This window comes from Arvicanthis niloticus, chromosome X (genome assembly GCF_011762505.2).
Source record: "Arvicanthis niloticus isolate mArvNil1 chromosome X, mArvNil1.pat.X, whole genome shotgun sequence".
Lineage (NCBI taxonomy): Eukaryota > Metazoa > Chordata > Mammalia > Rodentia > Muridae > Arvicanthis > Arvicanthis niloticus.
Window position 1 is genome coordinate 29217594 of NC_047679.1, and position 21189 is coordinate 29238782.

Here is a 21189-nt window from a genome sequence, read left to right on the forward strand (position 1 = left end):
GGCATGCACCAACAAGCCTAGCACCTCACAGTGAACATGGAACTCATCAATTCAACTAAACTGATTAGCCAATGAGGTCCAGGGATTCACTGGTTTGTTTCCCTAGCACTGGAGTTAAAGATACGCACACCACTGCTCAGGTTTTACATGAGTTCTGGGGGTCTGAACTCAGGTCCTCTTGTTCGCACATAGGCACTTTACTGAATGAACAATAAATCACCGTAGCGATTTAATGTTTTAAAACTATGTTTTACAGAAATGTATAATTTATTGTCACATTATTATCATTCAAAACCAGCAACAATTAAAATATGATTGTAGGTATATTCCTTATGACTTAAATACTTTTTAATTTTCCATAGAACATTATCAAATCTTTCCTCTTCCCCAACTCCTCCCATACTCTCTCTTTCCCTACCCAATAAGCTTAATTAAAAAAAAAAAACCTTTATTTTTAAGTTGGAATGGTAGAAAATATGATCAAAATATATGAAGAAAAACTTAATAAAATGCAAATAAACATTTTTACAGGTAAACAGTAATTGTTTATAAGGTACAATAAAGTTTTAATACTTGCATCTATCCATCACAGGTTGATCAAATCAGGTTAGTTAGCCTATCTATCATCTCAAATATTTATTATCTCTTTGTGGTAAAAAACACTTAACCATCCTTTCTTTTAGTTGTTTTGAAATATACAACAAATTATTGTTGATTATCACTAGCATATTGTGTGGCAAATCACCTAGATTTATTCCTTTTATCTAACCAAATGTCCCTTTTGATCAATGTCTCCTCTGCCCATCCAGCCATCCACCAGTTGCTGGTAACCACTCTTCTACTCCTAAGAATGTGACATTTTCCAATTCCACATGGAAGTGAGATTGGACAGTGGTTTTTCCTCTGTGTTCCTAGCTTATTTCACCTGCCATTCCATGAAATTTTGAAAAATACTCAGATCCTCTGAGGAATAGCGCAGGATAAAATTAATTGTTTTAAGTTAAACTAAACTTAAGCTTTAAGATTAAGGTATAGATTTTAAGTATTCATGTCCATGAAAGCCAGTTCTGAGTCCTAGAAACGGTCTGCAATAAATGGGTTCCTTGCATTGTTGTATTGTTTACAATGAAGAAAAACTGAGTTAAAAAAAAAAAAACAACCTACCAATGGGATATTTTAGATCTAGGGAAACATTTGACTAAACTGTGACATTTAATGGGATTTTATGAGGCATTTAAATGGCACTTATAAACAGGTTTATTCCGACAAGAATGAATGCTTATATTACAATGTAGAGAACAAAGGCAGGCTAACAGTGACACACACAGCAATATGCATACACCCACATGCCTCCCTTAGGTGTTAGGAGGAGGAATTCTTGAAGAATAGAATATTTATGGTAGTTACTCCTGGGAAGTCTGATGAGTGATCCAGCATAGGACCTAAAAAATACCCGTGGAATCCAGGATCAATGGCCAAATTTTCTAAAAATGGGAATGTCTTACACATCTGTACAATAGATGCATTTCCCCCAACTTATAAAGCTTTATGATCTTCTATATGATGGCACCTGACAAAAACAAGATGAATCATACACAGAAAAATATGGGCAAGGATTTTTTTTAAAAAATGTAAATAGTATTCATCTTCAGAAAAAGCTTATAGGGGATTTTTCCCTTCCAATAATGTTTAAGATTTATTTTACTTTTTATTCATATATGTGTGTGTGTCTGTATGAGTTTATGTTCTGCATGTGCAGAAACCCAAGGATGCAATTGCATTCCCTGGAGATGGAGATATAGGCAATTGTGAGCCACCTGACATGGGTGCTGGGAACCAAACTCAGGTCCTCTGGAAGAATAGTAGGTACACGTAAGTGCTGAGCCATCTCTCCAGTGCCTTTTTCTTTTATTTACATTTTGCATTTATTGTAGGGCTGGAGAGATGGCTCCGAATTTAAGAGGACTTACTGCTGTTGTAAAGGACCTGGATTTGGATCCTAGGACCCACACACTGGCTTACAACCATTCATAACTCCAATTCCAGCGGATCCAATGTTACCTTTTCTGACCTCCAGAAGCACCAGGTATGTACTCAGTGCATATCCATACATGTGGGCAAAGCATGCACACAGGTAAAATAAAATAAATAAATCTAAAAGAAGTGTGAAGTCTCATTTACAAGTAGTGATTAAAGACTTACACAATATAGCCAACAGCATAGTAAAAGGAGGCACAGCATGGTCCTTGCCCAACAAAATCTGGTAAGTTTCTTGAACACAGGTAGCCAAATATAGCCATCTCTCCTGGGAATCAGTCAAGATGTGTAAAATTATAAATACTATACTTGAAGGTCCAAGGCAGGAGTACTACATCTGAGCTCACTTCTAATTGCCTGTATGATCTTGGCCAGGTTACTTAATCTCTCCCTAACATGGTGCTTCATCAGCATGACTACAGAGCTAGTTTGAGCAGGATTACCTCACAAGGGACCATCAAGAGTTGTTTTACTTTTCCCATTTTTATTATAATTATTAAGAATAAAACAGGATATAAGGTTAATAATTAAGCTACAGGCAGTTGAATCTATTTAAATTGTGGAGTTGTTTTTTGTTGTTTTATCTTTATTAAGAAGTGAATATGTAGCCAGGTGGTGGCGCACGCCTTTAATCCCAGCACTTGGGAGGCAGAGGCAGGCGGATTTCTGAGTTCGAGGCCAGCCTGGTCTACAGAGCGAGTTCCAGGACAGCCAGGGCTACACAGAGAAACCCTGTCTCAAAAAAACCAAAAAACCAAAAAACCAAAAAACCAAAAAAAAAAAAAAAAAAAAAAAAGAAGTCAATATGTGAGTATTACATGGATATCATTTCCCCTTCCCTCTTCTTCTTTCTCTAACTCCTTTCATGTGCCCCTCTTGGTCCCTAATTTAAACATTAGAGAAATGGTCGAAATTACAGCAAGAATCAGGTGAAAGATGGTCCTGTGAGTTGTCCTCAAATTCTCAGACTTTTATCCTCTCCTTTGCCTTCAAATCTCCATGTCTCCATAGAGGTATGGAATGATGTCTTTTCCTACTCGGAGTAAAAGTGACTCACCCTTTAGCGTTCAGAGACCCATCTTTTGTTTTCTCTTGGTTCTTGCAGACCATTCCTGCTCTCGTCACAATATCTGATACTTATGTATAAACCTAGAGATCCCTACTTATTATTCAAGAGAATTTTAAAATATTTATTTATATTTATGTGTCTATGTGTATAATTGTGGGAGTGGCTTCTGGATATGTGTGTATGCCCATAGAGGCAGGAAGATGGTGTAAGAGCCTGTGAAGCTGGCAGTTCTGAGCTGTCTGACATGAGTGCTGGGATTTGAACTTGGGTCCTTTGGAGGAGAAGTCAGTGGTTTTAAACCACTAAGCCAGTTCTCTAGGCCATACAGAAGAAAATCCTATCATGCCTTCCTCCTAGTATAACACTTCTACAATTATAATAAGATAAATGTCTGTTGTTTATACTATTTTGCCTATCGTATTTTGTTATAGTAGCCTGAGAAAATTAATACAGCATTAAACCTAAAGAATGGAACATATTCTACCACAGAGGTCAACAATGGGGAACTTTTGCTGTAAAGGTCATTTGGGGTTCATAACCGCTAGAAAATATAGAGTATATCACAAATCAAAAATACGATTGCAAGTTGCATATAACTACTGGAGGCTCTATTCCCAGTTTTAGGACCTACATTCTGATGGTTTGATAAAAAAAAATATTATGTTCCAGTTGTCAGGGTGGCTTCCTTTCAAATGGCATTTATATGATATGTAGTGAACTCTTGCCAGGGAGGACTTCTGCCTAAGGGGATAGATAGTATTATGTTTCTGAGATTCATCTGTAGCCTCCATAGGCTGAAGTATGAGGACCCACCCTGAAGAAATAGAAACTAACCATTCCCAAGTGATTCTTCCCCAGATTCTAGAACACAGACCACACTTGTATAAGAAGGCAGAGATGTTGGCTTTTCCTTCCAATTGAGCTTTCTGATCCCTCATGCCAAGAGCTAGATACAGGTTTTAGTTGAAATGCTCTTCTATCTAGGGCCAGAAGCAAGCCTATTTTGAAAACACAGTAGGTGTAGTTTAAAAAAAGTTCTGATCCTTCCAAGTAGGGAAGCTGCAGCTGGTGTTTTGACAGTGCTCAGACTGTGGGTGTGTAAGCATTTTACAATGTCTATTTGTAAATGCCTTTCACTATATTTATAGCCTCTTTACAACAATGCTAATGAATTTCAGTTCTGAAAAATAGAAGAATTTCTGAAATTTACTGAAGCACATGTCTATAGTGGCTGACACCCAACGACGATGCAGCTCTATGGTATCCATTCTACAGTCTGTTCAACACAAGGATATCATTTTTTTCTTCCAGAAAGGGTGTTATTGAACTCTAAAGAAGAAAAAGGAGCTTACACTTTCATCATTTATTGGCTCCTGCCAGAGTTTTTTTCTTCTTCTGTTAAGTTTCTATTCTGACAACAATTAAATAAAAGGAGAAGACAGGCAAAGGTTGGCCATCCATAGCACCATCTACCCGACGACACCAGAACAAGGCTGCCCAGGCTTATGCTTCTTCCTTCTAAGGGTTCATTGTGGAAGAGGGTACAGAAAGGTTGTAAGATCCAGAGGTGATGGATGACTACAAGGGAAGTGTTTTCCTGGCATAGCAGGGCAAGCACATATGTGAACTCACAGCTGTTGTGTTACTATGTGCGAGACTCAAGCCAAACCAAATCCTAGCAAGGAGGGTTAGTTGAGCATGAAGCCCCACCCCTAGCTGAGCAGTTGTTGGCATTTGATAGCTTCTAGGAAAGGCTGAGTCAGCTTTCTTTAAGAGTGTGGCCCCTGGTAGGTTGCCCACACTCATCCAAGAGTATATGAGCAGCACAAACTGGACTTAATGGGTTTTAAAAAACATAGGGCACAAAATGTAGTCGATCGAGAAGGGAGATGGATCTGAGAAGAGTAGAGGAGGGAAGTAAATAACTATAATCAAAACGCACCGTACAACATTCTCAAAGGACTAATAAAAATGAAAAGAAAATATGGAACTAAGAAAGGAATTTAAATTTGAAATCAAAATGATTTTATTCTCATATATTTTCCTGGAGGTTTTAGTTCGACCCTTGCATGACGGGTAACTGTATATCATAGAAGTCCCTTCATTTCCTTAACAGGGAAGCTAAATCACAGACAAGGGTCTGAGCAGGGAGCAAATAGATCCTAAGATCCCATGCACCTACTGCTTGTGCAATGACAATTACCTACTATATACTGAGGCAGAATCCTTCATCCATGGAGCATCCCACCCCCACAACCTGCCAGGGAGCCATTCACTATGCCTTGAGGGTCCCTTGTAGTGGTAGGGTAGTCACCCCTACTACTAAGAGTGCTGTCATGGGCAGTCTCTAGCTTTTAGTCCTTCCAGAGATAGCCTTGGCTACAGAAAGCCTCATTAGCCAACATGGGACAGCTCAAGTGGACGACTTTAGCTACAGAGCTCCTCGTGGATCTCACAGACACTTGTTGAACCAGTATCACAACTTAACTTTCCCTCTGCCCAGTCCTGCTCCTATGGTCATGGAGCCCTACAACAATCTTCACATTCTGCTGGAACGGTCTGATTCCTGAGGAACTGCTTGCTTTTCATTATATAGCAGAAGAAACTGCAGCTAAGTGAAGCTAAGTCACTTGGCCAATTTCAAGTCACCAAAGTACTAAAGTGACAGGATGTAGATTTGGATCCACTAAGTCTAATTGCAGAGACCAAGAGCACTTCTTTAAGCTGACTTATTTATTCACTCATTTATTTTAGACACGGGATCTCATGTAAAGTGACAGGATGTAGATTTGGATCCACTAAGTCTAATTGCAGAGACCAAGAGCACTTCTTTAAGCTGACTTATTGATTCACTCATTTATTTTAAACATGGGATCTCATGTATCCCAGGTTGGCTTAGAACTTTCTATATAGTCAAGAATGACCTTGAAACTCTGATCCTCTCAAAGCCACTGAAGCTGTTTTACTATTCAGCCTCTTGGTCTTCCGAGCAGAGAACCTGGCCTTGTAGACAGCAGGTCATCAATCATATCAGGCCGTCTATGTCAGCCTAGTTCACTCCCAGCTGGGTAAATAGTTATTGCTTCTCAAGTTAAGAAGAGCCAATAATAAAAAATGTACCTGGTGTGACCCATTTACCCTCCTGGGACCTGGGATATAACACAGGGCTCGTGCATAGAAGATGTGGAAGATGCACAACAGTGTGCAACCCTTGAGAACATGAACTCAGCCAGTGGCATGGCCTAATTTAGCCCAAGCTGGGACAGTTAAGCCAAGACATGTGGGATGGAAAAGGTGCTGAAGTGCAAAGAAAGCCAAAGGGAGCACACTAACAAATCTATGACAGCACTACCAGCAGTGTGACAGAAAGCTACCAAGCAGACACCAATATTCTAGAGCTATGTGGGGATGAAACAAGAAAGCGGTTCCCACAGAACAAGATTCTGAGCCCCTATGGTGATTTCATTAGCAGCCCCGTATCCTCAAAATGATATGCTACCATGATACACATCTTTCAGCTTTAGATACCTAAAAATATTTTGAGGTAGTGGGGAGAGTTGAGAAGGGATAGAAAATATCTAAAAGCCCTGTTTCCCATAATTTTCACCACCTCTCATTCCACCTGGGAGTCATATGCACCCATCAAATGTGAGATCACAGAGAAACTGCTTGAGTTACCCTGTCTTCCTTCTTTCTTCTAACCTCAAAATCTTATTCATTATCCCTTTCTAGTGTAAAACATATATGTATTCCTTGCTCATCCCAACATCTTGGTCCAGTGATACCCGCAAGACCTAAAAGCTGGTTAGTTTATCTCAACTTGGCACAAACCTAGACATATCTGAGAAAAGGGGATGTCAACTGTGGAACTGCCTTTATCAGATTGCCCTGCAGGCAAATCTGTGGAGGCATTCCCATGATTAATGATTGCTTGGGGAGGAGGCAGATCACTACAGGCAGTATCACCTATGGGCAGGTGGTCCTGGATGCTGGAAGAAAGGAAGGTGAGTGAGCACTGGGAGGCAAGCCAGTAAGCAGCATTCCTCTTGATCTCTTCTATAATTCCTGCCTCCTGATTCCTGCCTTGGCTTCCCTTCATGATGGACCTTTAAGCCAAATAAACTCGTTCCTCCTCAAGTTGACCTTGTTCAGTGCTATGCTATGTCACAGCAACAGAAAGCAAACTAGGACAGCAAGTGAACTCATTTCCCCTCTTCTCCTTGATCCCTGCTTAATATCTCAGACCTCAGCTTTGACTGTGAATGTTGGGCAGGGAACACCCAGCTCAATTTCCCACTTTGTTACAGGCTTGCTGGTTCTGACTATAGGTCCTGTGTGATCACAGGGTAAACGGAATGTATACAAGGCCAGGAGGCAGGCTGATTGACAGCGAAGCAGGATCCAGATGGAAGATTCCTGGTGTCTTAGCTCTGTCTTTTCCTATCATACATAAGATGGCACTAATCTAAAGGAGCCTCTACAGTCACATCTTTTATTCTTCAGGGGAGTTTTCTTTCTCTCAGATTAGCAACTAAAAGGTGACTTACATCATGTATGAAGACAGTGAATGTGGAGCGCATCCCCCACTAGCATTCTGCTCCACAACATAGCAAGCCCCGGAGCTGGGCTATTCCATAATGAAGGGACAAAACAGGTTTCCTTTGTCAAAGGAACAGTTTCCTGTCCTTCCCCAGAAACGTGCATCCAAATGCCCTGCTGAGATCTTAGAGTCTCCACATACCCATCTTATAGACAAAGCATATCCTAGGCGCCACAGACTTTGGGATTGCAAAAGTAGTCCCACTGAAGTATGGGAATTCCCAATTAATGCCAAGGACACAAAACCCCAGAGCGATTTCTCTAGCAGCTCTCTCCTTGCAATGCAAGTCTTCACCCAGATAAGCACAAAAACCTCTGCTATTTATAGAAGGCGAAGGCATGTCAGAAGGTGATAGGGCATTTCTCATTCAATCCCTCTCCTAATCTCGATTCTTTGTGCAGGCTCTGTAAGGACACCTGGAAGTAGACTTCCCTCCAGATCCTGGATAGGGCATAACAAGCCCAGCAACCCCTGAAAGGCAAAAGGGCAGACTTCATGTATAAGCCCCCATCTTGGTATTTCAAAAGTGAGCAAAGGGCTTGAAAGAAGCTGGGCCCAGATCCTTGTCAGTGTCAGAGGGAGAGAGAACTCATCGTGCAACTGTGAGAACAGTTTGCAGGGTGCCACTTAGAGGAAATACATTAGAAAGGAAATAGCTGTAGGAAAAGCAGGCTAGAGACCAAATGGCACTATGAGGTGTTGCTGCTTCCTAGTGTCTTGCTGCCTTATTCTGACCACCCAGTGGCAGGAAAATCAGTGTGACTCAGTCAGGGCAAAACCCTGTCACTACTGCTGGGTTTTGCTATAGCAAAGAAATGTCACTGTTATATGTGGGTAAAAAGAAAGAGAGAAAGTGAGAGGCGGGGAGAGAGCAAGCGCATATACCAATGACATTCAGTCTGCACCAATGTAGGCATAATACCTACAGAATGAGAGGCTTCCTTGAATCTGCTGGTATTCCTCTGCGTCACACATTTGCTGCCCTCGCTCCATTTCCAGACCCCTCCTGACACTGACACTCTTTCTAGGGAATAACTATGTGCTTATAATCCCTGGTGGTCTTCTGGTCTACTGTCTGAGGGTGTCTATGATTCTACCTCCTCAGAGGGATCCAGAACATGACCTGCTTTCTACTATATTGGAAAAGCTCTTCCATTGAATTCATTCAAAGAACTGGGGTGGGGTGGGGCTTGGAATTCAAACAGATTTGGCGTTATCTCTAAAGTTTCCATGCCAGGAATTAGGGTCTGACATACAGTGGTGTGTTTAAACTCTCTACACAAAGCTAGAGAGATGGCTTGGAAGTTAAGAGCACTAGAGGACCTGAGCTCTAGTCCCAGTATCCAAATGGCAAAGGACAACCTTCTGTAACTTCAGTCCCAGGGGATCCAATGCCCCCTCCTCTTAATTCTTGCAGGCACTGCCTATACATAGTATACAAACAAACATGCAGGCAAAACACCCATACGCATAAAATTAAAAACAAAAACCAAAAAAACCTTTTCCACATCTCACCTTAGAAATTTGGAAAGGAAAGGGTTTATTTCATCTTACAGCTTTTAGTCCATCATTCAGAGAAACTGGAAGAGGAAACCAGCAGCAAGAATGAAAGCAGAGGTCATGGGAGTGCTGCTTAATGGCTTGCTCGCCACCGCCTGTTCACCCACCTTTCTTAACTGCCCAGGGTTACTATCGTGCACAGTAAGCTGTGTTCTCTCACCTCAATCACCAAACAATAAAACACACGACAGGTTTTCTGGTGGGAACATTTTCTCAACTTAGGTTCCTTACTCTACAATGACTCTAGTTGTGTCACATTGACATAAAACTAGCCAGCATACCCTGACCTAAACACACATTCATATTAAAAAAAAAAAAAAAAAAAAACAACTGTTAGCTGGGCGGTGGTGGCAAACGCCTTTAATCCCAGCACTTGGTAGGCAGAGGCAGGCGGATTTCTGAGTTCGAGGCCAGCCTGGTCTACAGAGTGAAATCCAGGACAGCCAGGGCTACACAGAGAAACCCTGTCTCGAAAACCAAACCAAAGCAAACAAACAAACAAAAAACCAAAAAAAAAAAAAAAAAAAAAACCTGTTCAAAGACATGCCTTCATTCCAACTTGCAGAAAAGAAGGAAAGTACTAAAAGGATCACTTAAGGCAACATTACACATTTTTAAAAGAAAGCACTTCAGTAATCCAAATCCAATGACCTAAGCAGCCTGGTGCATCCCTTACAGGCCAACACACAGCGCATCTACATGTACTCTTTCACTAGTGGTTTTCTTCCTTCTAAATCAATAGGGTCACTTATACCCATTGGTTCACTTATACCAAAAGTGGGCCTTCTTAATGCTTGCCTTTGGTAGACACAGAGCCTATACACATCTTGTGCCAATCAGTACCCAGAAGCTTATTTCCTGCTAAGTTGTAGCCCAGGTGCATAAGCAACCATGATACATTAGTCAATCTGACAAAAACATTGACTTCTATGCTAGTAAGTTGGTCTCAAGAGGTCTAAGTACCCTTCTCTAAGCACTTAGTTTACGTTTAGTACATAAATGCTTACTTAATCTTTGCCTCAACCTAAAATGTCCCAAAGCTCATCAATCACTCATTGATGATGTTTCTTGAAGATCCGGGGCTCCTGAAATCACTACAAGTGAGGAAAATGCAACTCCACTGCATCATCTTCTCCTGTTCTATAATCCTCTCAGTAGAACTTCTAGTCTTCCACAGGAATACTGCATAGTGTTATGGTATGGGTATGACACGTGCCCCACAGGCTCGTGTGTTGGACACTTAGTTCCTACCTGTTATTGCTCTTTTGGGCAGCCTATGGTGATGGGGGAAGACAGAGTCTACCTGGAGGAAATAGGTCACTGGAGGTGTCCTTTGCAGGTTAGTTTATATTCTCACGCCCATCCTGATCTTTCGGCTTTCTGGGCACCAGGAGTGAACAGCTTTCTGTTCCAACACTCCTGTTGACACGATGTTCTGCCTAAGCACATAGTGCTAAATGATCATGGACTAGTCCTGTCAAACCATGAGCCCAAATAAGTTCCTCCTGTCTTACTCTGTTTTGGTCAAGTATTTGGTCATAGCAACAAAGTAGCACTGGTTCGGGAGGTTATCAGACTTCCTGCTCACAACCCCATGCCCAGCTTCTAGGATCACTTCTCTTTCACATCCTAAGCCAATGGGAAGCATCCTCTGAGAGATCTGAGCCTTAGTAATCAACTTCCCTACATCCACCACCAACTCACTGAAAGGCCTGCATTGGCCTCACACTCTCAGTCATAAGCCAAAATAAAGGCTGTTTAACTTAGCACTTCCGGACACCAGACAGAGCCTGAAGATTATGTCAGCAGCCCTATGACTGCAATATCAGGATCATGGTGACCTTTCAAAAGTCCCATCATCCTCTGGAATCCACAGTATCTGCTAACAAACTGCTAAATCTGTATCTCAGCCTGCCATCAACAACCCACCATCTCCAACACAGTGAGATCCATCTGAGAGGATACTAGCTTAAAGAATCCCAGCCTTCTCCATCTTCTCTTTTCATCTTCTTAATTCCCTCTCTATGAAGGCCATCTGGGTAATTCATCTCCAACACTGCCTTTCCTTCCCCCAGTCCCTTTAATGCTTACAACCTTCATTCATTCACCTTCAGCCATCCACTATCACGGCCTTACAACACTGTGGCCTATGAATAGATTGCTCTCCATAACAGTTTCATCTCTAAGACAGACAGCATTAGTCTCTCTTCTGGCCACAAACTCCTGTTCTCCCTTTTCAGCTCTCAACTTTCCCCACGCACGTCTCCCTTGCCTGCCTGCCTGCCTGCCTTGCCCCTAACAACTTGTAGCTGTGCTCCCTTACATCTGCAACCGGTGTGTGTCCACCCCTTATGCTTCAGGGTACTACCTGTTTCCTCCAGTCAGTGCCCATGAGCTTGCAGCAGGCAGCAGGTAACTCAATCTTCCCCTCTCAACTCAGAGCAAAAGTCCTCCTCTAGTTTCCTCATTCTTTAGAGGAAAAAGAAAACTGATTAGGTCTTAGGGCAGCTGATTTGGTAAGGACTGACAAACTTGTTTTTTGTCTAACCTCTAGCCAGCTTGCTTCTACCTCCCTTCCTTGGAGGCAAACACCCGCTCCTCTGGTTTCTGGTTTTCTGCCTTCTACTAAAGTCAATTTCTAGAGATGTCAACCTGTTTCTCTTTACCAAGTCCTTAGATTCTTTTTGTTGTTGTTTGTTTTTCCCTTTGGGCCCTTCTGCAGAGTCTGAGGCTCTCTTCAAGCAAAGGTTTCTGAATCTGTTTTTATTGTTATTAATTAATTTGGTAATAGAAACTATTAAACCTATAACCACACATAACTGTGTACACACACACACACACACACAGAGACACACACACACCCATACAAGATGTAGGTAGATGAAGTTAACTGAAATCTATTTATGTTCAAGTATCACAACAGGGTAGACAGAATGTTTATTGCATCACAAGCACCTTTGTTATACATTAGGTTGCATAAGGTGGGCAAAGCCAGCTTTTAACATACCATGAAATTAACAACTGAAGGATCCCAAATGCCCAGGGGACAACTGAGGCCACACTTTTAGCCTAGGGAAAATTTCTTATTATCATTTAACTTTTTATTTGTTTCTTTGGCATTCCTTCCATCCCTCACCTTAATTTAGAGTCTCACTACAGAGTCCCAACTGGCCTGAAACTTGTGATATCCTCACCTCCATTTCCCAAGTGCCAGTATGATGACATGGGAGCCACCACTGTGCTTGGCGCTCACCATCTTAAAGTTAACCCTGGTAATGCTTTCTGAAGTAGCTTTTCACATTAAAACTAACTATGCGCTTTCTAGAAATTAGAAGACCATTCTTTGCAGTGCTAAGGGATGTAAAGACCCAAGGAAGACAGCAATCACTGTCACATCCTTACAATGGGCTTCAATTTGTTCAGACAAGACAAAAACTTCTTTGATGGTGCCCTTCTGGTGTCCCTGAATAGAATTCTTCAGAACTAAACAGGAATACTGGAGCCCTATTCTCCCTAAGATCCAGAATAGTGCCTAGCACACAGGGCGTCCTGGATGTGCTTTTCCTCCACGGAGGTCTCTTTCCTCGGAAATACTCCTGTTAAAAGACAGAAATCGCTTCTGGAACTACCGCATGGCAGCAGCTTGCTGGCTGCTGAAGAGCTCTAGACTGGACCCAGCAGCTGAAGCCACAATGCTTCCTTGTCCAGTAAGACCTGCTAATGAGGACACTGTGTGTGTGTGTGTGTGTGTGTGTGTGTGTGTATGTGTGTGTTTTTGGGTTTTTTTTTTTGTTTGTTTGGTTTTTTTTTTTTTTTTTTGCTTAATCATCTGTCTGTTAGCCTGCTGGCCATCTGGTCAGGTAAATCTTGGTGAAGATTTGTTTCAATGCAGCACACTGCCCTTTTTGTAGAGGAACACTGGCCCAGAACTGCTTGAATACAGTTGGCACACATCTACTATAAACAATTTGGCAGAATAAAACAACCTTACAAACTAATATATGCCACACTTTTCTAATATAACTACTTAGCAAGAAGTATAATGTGCATTAGGTACTAAAGGGCAATGAGATTTTCTTTGATCTTTTAATTTTTATTATTGTTGTTATTATTATTATTATTATTATTATTAAAATTATTATTATTATTATTATTATTATTAAAATCCATGCCATGCTAGGCTACTCTAAATATATGGAACACATGCTAAAGAGCTTGCATAGAGGCTGAAAAGAAACACAGAAGAGGCAAATGGAATAAAATATAAGCCCTGGCACCCCCACTTAAAGAACTATGGCATTCAACAAGTGGTTGTTAAATGAGCCGCTACCATATGCTCGACACTGTAAGGCATGTGGCAATGATGAAACACACTCTTGATCTGCCTTAAATCCAGTAAAGGAGTCCGTGGGTGGGTACATCCCAAGTGGCATAGTATCAGCCCCAGCACCATGCTAAACATGAGGTTTCGGGCATTTCAAGAAGAGAGAAATAGTAAAAGATAAGAAAATTCTTCCAGAGGAGACCATGGCACAGACATCAGGCTATACCAACAGGTGCATTAGAGGTGGTCAGAGGAGTAGGAGAAGCACCAACATCAACCTGGGAGAATCTAAAACAGTGCTTCTCAGGATGCAGACTTCCCCAGCAGCAGCAGTAGCAGCAGCAGTACCTGAAAACTATTTGGAAATGCAAATTCCAGTATTGGGGATATGGTTTTAATTGGTAGTGTACTTGCCTAGTACACACAAAGCCTTGAGTTCAATTCCCAGTACCACATAAGCCAGGTATGGTGTCACATGCTTATGATCCCAGCACTAGGAATATGGAGGCAAGAGGATCAGAAATTCAAAGTCATCTTTGCACTCACAGCATCTTTAAGGACAGCATGAGCTACATGAGGCTTTCCCTCAAAAACAAAAACTAACCAAAACTAAAACCAAACCAAACCAAGCCAAACCAAAACAACAACAACAACAACAACAACAACAACAAACCAAAATGTAAATTTCCAAGTCTATTTCAGGTCTACTGAGTCAGAACCACAGGATGGAATCCTACAATCTGTTTTGTTTATGTGATTCTCGAGTCTGCTCTAGTTTAAGAACCACAAAGTCAAGGAAGGCAATGCCCTTCTTTCAATGGGTTAAGCAAGAACATGGGGCTTTCCCCCTATCACCCTACCCTTTTGCACAGTAGTGCCTTGAGGATTCAGCAGTCACAGTGTGAGTAGGGGTTAGGGTATCTCCATCTTTTTATAGCCTACTCAGGTGGCAGGACAATGTGAAGAATTTATGCTTCCCACTAGTTTATATATACAGAAAGCCCTTGTACACCCTCCTTGGTAGCCTGCCCTCCTACTTCACAAAGTAGATTTGAGAACTGGAGGCTGGGAAGAGCTAGGCAGATGCAGGAGGTAAATGTGACCTCTTGGGCCTGCTAGCTCAGCAAGGAGTAACTCTCAAAGACAAGGATGTAGTGATAATACCACTGCTTGTTAGATTAGATCATTATAAAAAGATGTTGTAGTATGTCAGAACATGGTATTGACTATATTGAAATGTGTGTAGTCCCTGAAGACCAACAGGATCTGTTAGCCTGTGGCCTCAGCTGTCCTTTTGCAAGCTAAAACATGATAGGTGATCTCTCTTGCTTCATATCTTCTCTCTATTTTGATAGCTCAAATTCTCTATAGCAGCACTCTGTTTGTATAACCTTTTCCTTCTGGTGTGTTAGCTTCTGGGATGAGCACAGCACTGATGTGGCTGTTGCTCAAGCTATTGGGATTTTCAGGTGGCCTCATCACACGCAAAGAGCTCTTTACCATCCATCAGAAGAGGGAATGACACATAGGGACCTGACTGGAACATCAGAGGTCATAATCCAATTCATTCTCACAAGGGCCATTTCACAAAGGCAGTGTTTTGACTTGGTACAACACCTACAGAATGCTAACTCACATGCTCTAGAGATACCCATAGCTCCGTGCTCAGCTGAGCAGACTACCTACCATAGATAGACATGTTTTCTGTATCTCTCAGCCATCTAAGCCATGAAGTGTCTCTGTATTTGGTCAGTGTTGGGAGAGCACTTGTTACTCTTATTATTGTAAGTAAATGGACCATGTGATAACACAGATGAACACTGAGGAAGTTCATGGTACAAAGTAAAAACAGCCATGCACTTCAACTCAACTTATATGAGGTACCTAGGGGATCAAAATCATAGAGACAGGAAGTAGAATAATCGCTTCTAGGACTACAGGAAGGCAGCAATCGTGAGACCCTGTTTAATGGGTATAGAGGTGCACTTATATCAGAGGGGGAAACTTCTGGAAATGACTGCACAATGATGTGAGTTTACTTAAATCAAACCACGAATTTAAAATGGTTAAGACGATAAATTGCATGTTATGTGAGTTCCACTACATCTTTAAAAATTTAAGTCAAGACTATTGTCTTTACACAGACAGTTTACACAGTTTAACAGTTAACAAGGAGAATACTGTTATTTTATACGCATGTGCTGCATATTTGAATATTATATCTAGGTGAATTTCAGTGTCACCCTCAACTTACGAATGGTGAAAGGTAGATTAGAAAGACAACAATTTGCAAAGAGGTGGACTAAGATTCAAGCCTAAAAGACTGCCTGCTTTCAACACAGGACCTCAGAACTGCACACAATGCTTACAATGCAAACAGCTTATAAGAATAGACTTCAGCATGTTGGCAGACAAGTGAAGATCTCAAGGCTACTGACCTGCTCTGATGTAGCACACCAACATGTATTATGCAGGTATGCGGCAGTAGAAAGTTCTAGGTAAGAACTTGCAGAGATAATTCAATAGTTTCTTGTCTATACAACTCTGCAATGCACAATACCAACTCTGATTTTAGATTACCAACACATGTATCAGACAGCCAGTGAAGAATTTGACAATGAAGAAATTACCATGTTGCCAGGCATGTCTTTGAGGGTCTTAGAATTCAGAGACACTTGCCCCAGGAAAATCTGTCATGCAGCTCTTGCACTCCACACCAAGCTATGAAGAGTAGACAGAGCCTACATAGCTCAAGGGACCACAGAATAGCTAGAGTTAGGAGACACAACTATAAGTGAGGCATACAAAGATGTGCAAAGTCATCTAGGAGATGAAGGAGAGTATACCACCTGCATCTCCAGTCTGCAAGGCAGCTGGTCTTGTTCTGACAAATCCCAGGAAAATACCCTGGCTTTGAGTAGGGTCTACATGACATGTGCCCAGTTCTTATCTATTGATCCTGAAACCCACACCGTGCTTGCTCTCCAACACCTTGTGAATACTTCCTCACTGGAAAAAAAAGTGACTAGAATCTTTAGACAAAGCTTGATTCCCATCCCTTTGCTGATCCCTGTGATCGTCCCATGCCTACCCGCCTTGGTGAGAACATGGCAGTACCTGGTGTGTGTCAGTGGGCCCACTGGTCGCTCAGGTCTTCTTGGGGGCAACGCACCAGGTCTGTTCAGAGAATTGGTTTTAGGTGGCCGAGGCTTTTTAGGTGGGATGGCAGGAACAGAAGGCTTCTGTAAATCCAGTTTTGGCTCTCTCTCTGTTCTTTCTTTAAGTCATTTTTTGAGGAAGCAAGCACAAAGAAAACAGACAGACCTCATGTCAGTGACAATATTTAAATATACATTGCTTAGTCCCTGCTTTAACACACACACACACACACACACACACACACACACACACACACTGATGCCATTTCTGAGAGCCCAGTGGGTAGCAAAGAGTACCACTCACTACTTATTCATAATCAGCTTAGCAGTCAGAACTCAATGTCCTCTCCTTCCTGTGCTTTTGCTAGTGCTGGTCCTTCTGCCACTGACCTCTAAGCAAGCTCCTACTTAACCTTCAAAGCCTGGATAAAACATCTCCTTAAAATCCTGTGCAGCGCTGGCATACCATTGATATTTCGTAGATGGTTGATAGGTTTTACTATATGGTCCACATGATCTTCTACTGGGTGTAGGGAAAGAGTTGCCATGATGCCTCTCAGATTAACCTCTGAGAAGCTCATCAGCCAGTAAGCGAGGAAACTGCTCAGGAAACAGCTTGTTCAGGGATCTCTACACAGATTTTGAACTTGAAAGACAAAGTGGGACTTCTTAGACTGTGGGGTCACTTTCTGGAGTCAAGGAGTTAACAGGAAGAGCTTGAATCCAGATCTGGTAGTCAAATTGAGCAGTGTGCAATGGCAGCTTCAATTTTCCCATTTTCAAAGTAGCCTTGCCTTGTGTATGGTAGAAAAAGCATTAACCCACATTCTTACCAATAAAGACTGAACTTCCGTGTGTGTGTGTGTGTGTGTGTGTGTGTGTGTGTGTGTGTGTGTGTGTGAGTGTGATTGAAGCACAGGTAAAATTCCTGTATTTGTCTTCAGAACACCTTTCATTGGCAAACACAGGCACGAGACCATGTTGTTTGGGCACACAAAATAAGTAGCAACAACTTTCGGTGCCTCCTAGGGTATATTGCAGGTACCACTGGGCTTGTCTTCATTGTATTTCTAAAGGAACACACCCAAACTGGGAATTATATGAACTCAGTTTCTGGCACACTAGGGCTAGAAAAAGGAGGGGCTAAGCTAAAATGTTGAGAGCTAACTTCCTGGCTGTGCAACAGGAATAGTAACCTGCACAATGATATGACCTGGATTTTGATGACATCACAGGGACGCTAAGACTCAGACACTAGTTCCCTGAAGGGTCTATTGCTTCTGACTAGGGCTTCTGTCTCCCTGATTCACTGTGGAATAGGACAAGGACTCTGTGAGAGGAAGAGTTAGGGCTGTGTGGCTACTTGGTCAGCCAAGGAGAATGGCTGCTCACACACCCGTCTATAAATTAGTCAGCATGGGACAGGGGATGAAGTATCTTCATCACAGAGTCTAGCTAGGATACAGATATTAGAGTCCTCCATGAGAACAGAGGGTAGGTGTTTAGTATTTCATAGCACATGCTTTTAGCAAAGAGTTGTTGATAGGGCATACACTGAATAGCAATTTTTCCCACTGATCTCTAACATAGGCTGGGCCTTCACAATGAGGTTCTAATGACTCAAATTTTACCTGCTCACTAAGAAAGAAAGAAGTATAGATCTTTAACAGCTTGCAATGTTGGCAAAACTTTCAGTAGGCTGATGTGAAATATTAAATTCCGCAATAAAATTTCATGAGGCCACCAAGGAGCACCTCCAGATAATTATATTCATTAATTCAGCATTTCTCCTGTGACTTCAAAATAACTGCTTTTTAAAATGGAATTTGGTTGGCTTCCTATTCATAATAACATAGCACTTTCCCATAAAAATGTGTGATCAATCAAAACTTGGCCACCTAGTAAAAGGAGCCCTTCCATGGCATGCAGATTTCTTTGGGAAAGATACCCAGAGTGATGGGAATCAAGCACATGTTTTAACCTAACTATGTGAGGTTTTAAGAGACCTCTCTGCCAAAGGAATTTCTAAACTCTCTCTGACAACTATGAGACTGAGTTGCTTTTCCCAGTATGACCATTCCCCTCACCCCACCCCTCCAATATTACTGGCCAGGATTATGTGTCTGTAATGCTATTAGCCAGAGTCAAGGGCCCAGCAATGACCAAGGACGATGGCTTTCATTTGTCTGAATGGCAATTTCAGCAAGCCAAGACCACCTATCAATGGTGCATCAACCCTTCCCCACAAAATACTGAGAAAAGTGGAGGGATTCGATAGAAAGCATCAGATATACGCAGGGCCCTTGATGAAGTTACAAACCATCAACTTTGGGGTGTAGGCAAGATGGCAATAATAGACACATCATGGAAAAGGCCTAATATGTTCAATGACTAGGCTGGTTGGTTTTGAGTTGATTAAAAAAAAAAAACTCTGTCTCTGTAAAAGTGCTACATAACCTCTCATATTTCCTTCAAAATGAGATGTTTGGAGGCAATCAAAACAAACCCATAATCACTATATTCCAAAGAAAAAGCAAATTGTGTGGGTAATCGGAACTAGTGCCATGACAGACAGCTTCACTGCTTGCTGTTCTAAATGTGCCAATGAAGAATTGATCTCATACCTTTCTCTTCTGTTCTGTTTGGGAGTGTTTCCGGTCTTTCAGGAGGTATCTTTTTAATTTCATGTTTTCTCTCTGTGGTACCTAGGAGGAAAAAGCTAATTGCAATCAAAAAAATGTTTCCTGTATTTATTTGACACATCTGCACTTAAATATTTATCAGGTATAGCAAAGGCAATAGATCCCCCCCTTAATATGGCTGCTGCCGTTATGCAGATCTTAATTGTTCAGAAACACAGCAGAATTCATTTCTAGTCTATGTCATGAAATTGGCTTGCATAGGCAGGTGTCATGGTACATGCTTATAAATTTGGCACTTGGGAGGCCAAGGCAGAATCACTACAAGTTCTAGGCCAACTAGGAATATATACATACATGTGTGTGTGAATGTGTGTGTGTGTGTGTGTGTGTGTGTGTGTGTGTAGACAGAGAGAGACACAGAGAAAGACTGTCTTTGAAAAGAATTTGCATGTCTATAAATATTTAATTAATAAAAACATCATTACTCTTTTTAAAATATTTAAACACTGTTTCCTTGGACATTAAAAGTCAAAAGATTATGATGAAGTAGGCATGCAGGGTGCATAGAAATAATTTACTCATCAAAACATATAAATAAAGAATCATAATAAGCATATTGTATCTTATAAGTAAAAACAGGTTTCATAAGGATCTAGACTCCATCTTGTAATAAACTAAGTACATAGCCTGGAATTGTTTGATAGACCTTGCATTGTAAGGTAAGGTCTATTATTCCCTTGGCCAGAATGGGGCCAGCCTTACAAATGTTTTGACCCGTAGTTGAAATAATTCAACCCTATTTCCAAGGTTACATTATAAGGCTATATAGCTTACACTTTATTTGCTAGAATATTGGACATCCATATTAGAAGTCAACTACCTCAGAGAAGCCATGCAAACATACTCTGGCCTTCAGCCCCAGCTAAGCCCAGTCTCCCAGTCATTCCTGACATAGGTAGCAATACATGTGAATGAAGCAGCCGTCTTTCAGGTGGATATACCAGCATCAGCTTTCAGCTTTCCAAACCAATGTCCCAGGCATGATGGAATAGAAACTAACCATTCTGGTCATGCGCTATTCACATTCTTAGCCCACAGAATCTATGGCTCTATAAAGATCGTTATTTTATACCACAAAGTTTGGAGTGGTTTCTCATACACCAACAATGTCTAGAATATAATTTGAGGAATATGCAGATTTGCTACAATGGTTTTCCCTAAATCCTGTCTCTGTGTCTGAATTCTTCAAGAATCACATATTTCCCAATACATCACTTTACATTTCTCCTTTGCTCTTGTGGCCTGCCACTGTTCCCTCACCTAAGGGCCTCATCTTTGCTATTGGCCTCAGGCATACAAGAGCACTGGGAACTAGCTAAAGCACAAAACAGTCTAAAGTACTCTCTGATCGACTTGAATGAGTACCTGACTGTACACCTGGCTGGCCTCATGGGTGTTAGGTATTGAAATCAGAATTATGAGGTCCCAAGAGGTCAAAAAAATTTAAAATTTTCATTGAACACATACTTCATGTGACAACCTTTAATGACACTATACATTAAACACTGTTTCTGATTTATATCATTTACATATCTGAATTCTTTTGGTAAAAGGAAGTTGATCACATTGGCAATATGAATATCTATGTATTTCCCCATTACAAAGCAATTCTCAATATACTTCAGGATAAAAGAGCAGGAAGACAAAATGTTGCTGTGCTTTACCCAGGAGAGATTCATTGCAAATATGGTAAAATTATTTCAAAAAGAATTTGTCTACCACCTACCATATAGTCTCAT

General features: G+C 41.3%; 1 protein-coding gene across 7 annotated transcripts in view; it reads right to left on the bottom strand.

Annotated features, from left to right (window-relative positions):
- The window catches only part of Sh3kbp1 (SH3 domain containing kinase binding protein 1), a 207222-nt gene that overhangs the window by 36244 nt on the left and 149789 nt on the right, over positions 1-21189 (bottom strand). For all 7 annotated transcript variants that reach the window (XM_034485252.2, XM_034485250.2, XM_034485249.2 and 4 more), the window contains 2 exons: positions 19373-19453; positions 16708-16867 (listed from right to left, as the gene is read on the bottom strand). In XM_034485252.2, the coding sequence (XP_034341143.1) occupies positions 16708-16867; positions 19373-19453 (241 nt within the window). The remainder of the gene's footprint in view (positions 1-16707; positions 16868-19372; positions 19454-21189) is intronic.